This window comes from Acomys russatus, chromosome 10 (assembly GCF_903995435.1).
Source record: "Acomys russatus chromosome 10, mAcoRus1.1, whole genome shotgun sequence".
In the NCBI taxonomy this organism is placed as follows: domain Eukaryota; kingdom Metazoa; phylum Chordata; class Mammalia; order Rodentia; family Muridae; genus Acomys; species Acomys russatus.
This window is the reverse complement of record NC_067146.1, coordinates 49,491,138-49,497,405: the sequence shown is the minus strand read 5'-3', so window position 1 is coordinate 49,497,405 and position 6,268 is coordinate 49,491,138. Positions and strand designations below refer to the sequence as shown.

Sequence of the window (6,268 nt, the reverse complement as noted above, 5' to 3'; positions counted from 1 at the left end):
AGGCTGAGCTTGGGGAGTTCTGTGGAAGAGTGGGAGGAAGATAGAGGGAGCCATAGAAGACCTACAGAGTAAACCAACCTGGGCACATAGGGGCTCACAGAGACTGAACCACCAACCAAAGAGCATGCATCGACGGAACCTAGATTCCCCTACACATATGTAAGCAGATGTGCAGCATGGTCAACATGTGGGTCCCCTAACAGTGGGAGTAGGGATTGTCTGACTCTGCTGCTTGCCACTGGACCCCTTTCCTAGCTGGGCTACCTTGTCAGGCCCAGTGGAAGAGGATGCTCTTAGTCCTGCTGTGACTGGGTGGGTTGATATGTCTTGGGGGGCTTCCCTTCTCTAGGAAATGGGAGGGTGTGTGTGTGGGGGACTAGGAGGAGAGGAGGGAGGGGTCTGGGATGATGCTATAAAGAGATGATCAAGGAAGAGATGTGATGTTGACCTCTGCTATGCATGCACAGATGGGTGCAAACATTTACATACAGCTCACCTCCACGGGAAAGTTCCAGATTCTCCATTCAAGGAACCTAGTAAGTCTTTCAATGCTCCCTATCTGTCCATCTCCCCAGTCCCCTGTGTACATTAACTTGAATAGAATTTATTATTAGCAGGGTTATTTTACATGAACAGTTGCAATAGAGATGATGAGCCTGTAAGCTCGGACTGTTACAGCATAAAAGTTGGAAAGGCTTTAGTTGCCCACAAAATCATTTGTTGTATATTAATTGCTTTTGGTTACTAATTTGAAATTTGTTGCCTTTTTGTTTTTGCTGAGTTTTACTTGTCTGAAATTAATTTATTGTGAGTGTGCTTTGTCAGGTGTCTGATTCAGAAATCTGTCTCAGCATGTTGTAAAACCTGTTTTAAAAATAGGACTGAGCCCCACAGTGTCACTGAAAGGTTATCGACACTGGAAAACTATTAAGTGAGTTTGTGGAGCACATGCCTTACCAAAGGCGACTTTTTTTTTTCTTTTTAAAGAAAATTAAGCTTTTATTTTGTATATGTAAGTAAAATTTACAGAATACTTATGTAACTAATAGTTGTTAGATATTTGAAATTTATTTCTAAGTGTTGCCAACTAAGTCAATTTTGATGTTGGGGCTGCTGAGATGGCAAAGTGGGTGAAAGCACTTGCCACACAAGTCTGACAACCTGAGTTCTATTCCACAACCCAAGAAAAAGTAGGAGAAGCCTGCCTCTTGAACACTATGACACCTACACACACACACACACACACACACACACACACACACACACACACAAAGACTTAAAATTTTTAAAGTTTAAAAACAATTGATTTTTTACATCTAATTTTGAGGCAGACAATGTTATCCTTATTTTTATTGAGGATTTTCTTTTTGTTTTGTAAATACTATTTTTATTACTATTTATCTATCTACCCATCCATCCATCTATTGTATATGTGTCATGTGTGTGCCATGGTGCACATGTCAACATTGAAGGACAATTTGCTGGATTCCATTCTTTGTTCCATCATGTGGGTCCTAGGGTTTGAACTGAGGTTGTCATGCTTGGGGCCTGAACCCTCTTGTAGACCCTCAGGATTATTATCATCTATATGTAACTGTATAAATATTCCCTCATGGGTTTAGTCATTAAAATTTCTTCACATTCTAATATGTATTTGGAGAGGTTCAGAAAACAAGGTATCTATTTTTTTCAATAAAGTGAAAATTTGCTTTCTAATTTTTGTACTATTTATTGTAGCTTGCATGTTAGGGTGTTATGATTAGTGCAAAGTGTGAGGATGTTATGATTAGTGTGAAGTGTGTAGAGTTGTCTTGACAAAACAGACATCATGAGGATATAGTGTTGTAAATGGACCTTTAGCTGAATCATTGGGAAAATCTTGAGTAAAATGTGCTTAAAATGATTTGATCACCCCACAGACCTCTAAGACAAAAAAACCAAACAGGAGATATTAAGTCAGTAAGGGGAAGCTTCCACAAAAATAAATAAACAAGTAGATAAGTAAATAAATAAATCAGAACCAAACCAAAAACAGTGGTGAGAGAAATGAAGGTAATCACATTTGACTTAGTGGAGGTGAACTTTGACATCTCTGAATAATACGTACGTAATTGAGAATTGGCATAATAATCTTTTTATTTTTGTTGTCAACAAAACTTAACTATTACTGTACTCAATTGTTTCCCACATTAAAGGAAGCTATAACTATTTTCTTCTTACTGGATTGAAGAATTTTTAAATAGGAAAGTTAATTGACGTGCACTATCTATCTTGTTCTGTGGTAGGCTATCTTGTGTATATTTGTTGGTCACAAAAACTGGGTAGCGGCTAGTTAGGCACATGCATTCCTCCCTCCTTTGTAAGTAAAGGCAAAGAAAGTTTAAAGAGCTCACATGACATCTCCAGTATTAAATAGTGGATTTTGGAGCCAGTGTTTGAATCCAGATCTCTGAGTTTTGTAAGCCTTCTCCTTTCCATACGTTTGGTGATGTGACAATAGTTTTGAAACATACTTTGCCTGGAATTGGCTAGTTAAAAGGTAGTTATTGATGCATTAGGAAAGGTAATAAAATAATTTTGTCTACAGCTATCAAGAATATAAGCATTAAGTAAATTGTGCTTTAAATTTTAGAGACTTACCTCACACTTGAATTTGATAATGATTTTATTACATTTGAATTGTGGCATGCTCAAGAAGCCTTCATGCTCACAGAACGGCATGTAACATTTGTGATGTTTAGTTTACCCCAGCAGACTAGCAGTTCTACAACTGCAGACCTGCGTGTGTAGGACGGCCTGTGTAGATTCTGTTTCTCCCTTGATTTTCCTGGTCCTGGGTGCTGATTTGTCGTGAGTGTTTTGCCCACTGTATTTGTAATACAGAATTGGAGGAGTGGTCTATAGCGTTGCTGTTCTGTTACCAGGAAAGTGTCTTGGTGTAGTTGCTGTCAGCGTGAACTCTTTGTAGGGCTGTGGGACTGTCATTTACACGATGGAACAGTGAGTGAGGCTTCGCAGTACCTACAAACTGTGACATCTGACATGTTCTTAATATGCTTTATTTTTGTGTAAGTAGTTCTAATATTGCCTTAACATTTAATAAGCTTGTCTCAATGTTAGTTTGGTTTTATTATAAAAATATATTATTTAAAATTGTCATTTCTTTCCAGCCATCTGTTAGCAACAGTAATTGATGCTAACTCCTTGATAGAAACTAGAGGAAAATGACCAGTTACTTTGTGAATGAGTTAGTTTCTATTATATGCTAATTATAGGGATAAAATTTCCAGTATAACCTGAAATATTCTGAAGCTTATTTACAAAATTTACTTTTTAGATAAGTTTATTTTCTAAGACTATATAATTACTATACCCATCTAAAAACAACTTCTTTATTTTGACAACTGAGTTTTGTTTACTTAAGAGAACCTGCTGCTAAAATTGGAATGAGGAAGGGTGTAATCTAAGTACAGTCACACACTCCTCACTTTGCACATAACCCGAGCGCTGTGTCTGCATGCTGTTAGACTCCTTCTGGACGTGGAAATAAAGTCATTTGCATGTTTTTCTCTCTGTACAGCTTAAAATGACGAATGTGTAATTTCAGTGGAATAAATGGCGTCCAAAGTCACAGATGCTATAGTCTGGTATCAAAAGAAGGTGAGTTGATAGTCAAAGCTTTTAATTTTGTAAAGTGTTTGAATTCCACAAATCATTGTGTGTTTTTTGTTGTTGTTGTTTTTGTCTTGTTTTGCTATTAATTTAAGCCAGATATTGCCTAAAGTAAAGACTAAGTCAGCTTTGGGGATTTTAAGTAGAAGAGGAAGATTATATTATTGTGATTTTCTTTTTTCTTATATTAATCTTTAAGTAAATTAGAAAAATAGTGCCTAAAACGTTTTCTCATTTTTACCATAAGATACCAAAGTCGCTAGATTAATTACTGTTATTATAATCTATGGCAAGTCTCCATGGTTATTCATATAAATAGAATTATACAAAAATATTCTACGTTTTGTTGTTTTCTGTTGTGTTCTCTCTTCCTTCCTTCCTTCCTTTCACTTTTTCTTAACTAAAAGCTAGATTGTCAGAACTAGCTTTTGTAAAAAAGGCAATGGCCCTACGTGTTTTATTTTTTATTTTTATTTATTTATTTTTTGGGTGTCTGTAGTGAATTATATTTGTTGTCACATTAATAAGACATTTCTTTTTACTCTTGGTATTCCCATTATTGAGCCCGTGGCTATGTACTTAAGTGGCAGATATCCAGCCATTGAGCCACACTTTCCGTCCTTAAAACACTGATGATGCTTTAGTCTTCAGTTGTGTATTAAAAATATAATTATATATTTAAGTATTTTCTATGTGAAGGAAATGAAGCAAGTTTCAATTTTTTTTGATTTGGTAATGTGATAATTAAAACATCATAAAAGTGAGACAAATCTGAGAATATAGTCTGTTTGGGAATATGTTATTTCATCCTTGGTAAAATATACCACAGATATATAATATTATGTTTTCTATATGAAGTTCTTAATTGGAAATATTGATATTGATATGTAATTGGTTCAATCTTCTCTGGTTTTCTATTAGTGCCACCTTTACTTTTAATGTTCTACTCAGCTTAAGTGTAAAATTCTCAAAGAGACTAGAAATTAAAAACTGGATAAATCCATATATACATACTCACACTCACGCACACTCAAGCGTGCACACACACACACACACACACACACACACATGCATGCGCGTGACACAGGTACTTCTGAGATGTACTAAATAAACTTGTCTTCTAAAAACTATCTCTGAGTTCTCTGCCAGCCTGGTCTGCAGAGTGAGTTCCAAGTCTGCCATGGCTACACAGTGAGACCCTGTTTCATTTTTAATTCTTTACCGTTCACTGGCTCTCAAAGTAAAGTCTTTATTCCTTCATCTTCATAGGGGTTTCAGGAGAGGGATTGCAAATGCCAGGTGTGAGATTTTAGTTTTTGTGATTGCTTTTGGTGGACAATGCCCTTGTGGATAGGATCTAGATTAGCAATATCATACAGTGCTCTAACTTAAGATTGGCCAACCTTCCTGTGAAGGGCTAGATGACAAATATTTTAGGTTTTGACGTTTGTAAAGTTGTTGTTACAGCTACTTAGCTCTACCATTGATGTATAAAAGCAGCCACAAGACGATGTCGTGAGTTGGCATGGCTGTGCTTGCCTCTCATAAAACTATACTTACAAAAACACCTTAGTTGACCTGTGCACCGTAGTTGCTAAACAATGCTTGAAAGACAGTCTCGTGTCATGCATGCAATAGTGCCCTTTAAATTACACTATTACCTTTTCTTGGCCTTTCTGTTGTAACGTTACTTGGTGATTTGTGAGTATATGATAATGTTTTGTTTTGTTAATATGCTCTCTCTAAGCTATTGACCAATAACTGAAAGTTCTGATTAAACGTGTTCGTTGTTTGCATGAGTGACTGAGTTGTGTGTGTGCAGTTTATAGCAGTGCCCATAATAAATACACTGAAGCGGTGTGTCCAGTGTGTATGGCTTGTGTTTTGAAGCCCTCATGAGACTGTAACATTTCCTTTACTGCAGTCATTCACATGTATGCTTCGTCTTGCCTCCTTGGGAGCGTGCGCTCCTCCAGCGTGCTTTCCAGCACTGTGTGTGCTGAGAGTTCCCTCGCAGAGTTCTGTTCGGATGTGTTTGTATTTAAATAAACAGCTTTTAAAGGTGCTTGTAGTGCTTCAGGGACCTTGAAGAACGTGGCCCTTGCTGAATACTTGAGCAAAGCTAGATAATTATTTCTTTGAGCTCCAACTAACCACTTTTTAAAAGGTTGAGCCAGATAATGGTTCTCAGCATATTTTCAATCATGAGTCCCTCTCAGCTTTTGGGGAAATGTATATAACGTTTACACATATGAGATGTCGCATTTGGTTTGCAGTGTTGGGTAAATATGTCCTAGATTATATAACTTAAACATTTTAATATTTGAAATTTGCTTTTCTGTCACCACCTTACACTGGTATTACTACTCTAATTTTTTATTTTGTTTTTCTGAGACGGGTTTCTCTGTGTAGCCTTGGCTGTCCTGGAGTCACCTTGTGGCCTCAAACTCAGAGATCCACCTGCCTCTGCCTCCTGAGTGCTGGGATTAAAGTGTGTGCCACCACTACTCTAAATAAACCTCATAGCACATTTGCCTCATTTCCTTGTATGGTTGTTTGTTCCACTCACCTTACAGTCACTCTTCTCTCATGGAAA

General features: G+C 37.0%; 1 protein-coding gene across 3 annotated transcripts in view; it reads left to right on the top strand.

Annotated features, from left to right (window-relative positions):
* Positions 1-3,451: 3,451 nt before the first annotated feature.
* Phtf2 (putative homeodomain transcription factor 2) overlaps positions 3,452-6,268 on the top strand; it is a 65,322-nt gene continuing 62,505 nt past the window's right edge. The window contains exon 1 of one of the 3 annotated variants that reach the window (XM_051152095.1): positions 3,452-3,660. In XM_051152095.1, coding sequence (XP_051008052.1) covers positions 3,616-3,660 — 45 coding nt within the window. In that variant the 5' untranslated portion in view covers positions 3,452-3,615. The remainder of the gene's footprint in view (positions 3,661-6,268) is intronic. The other 2 variants (XM_051152094.1, XM_051152096.1) reach the window with 2 other exon arrangements.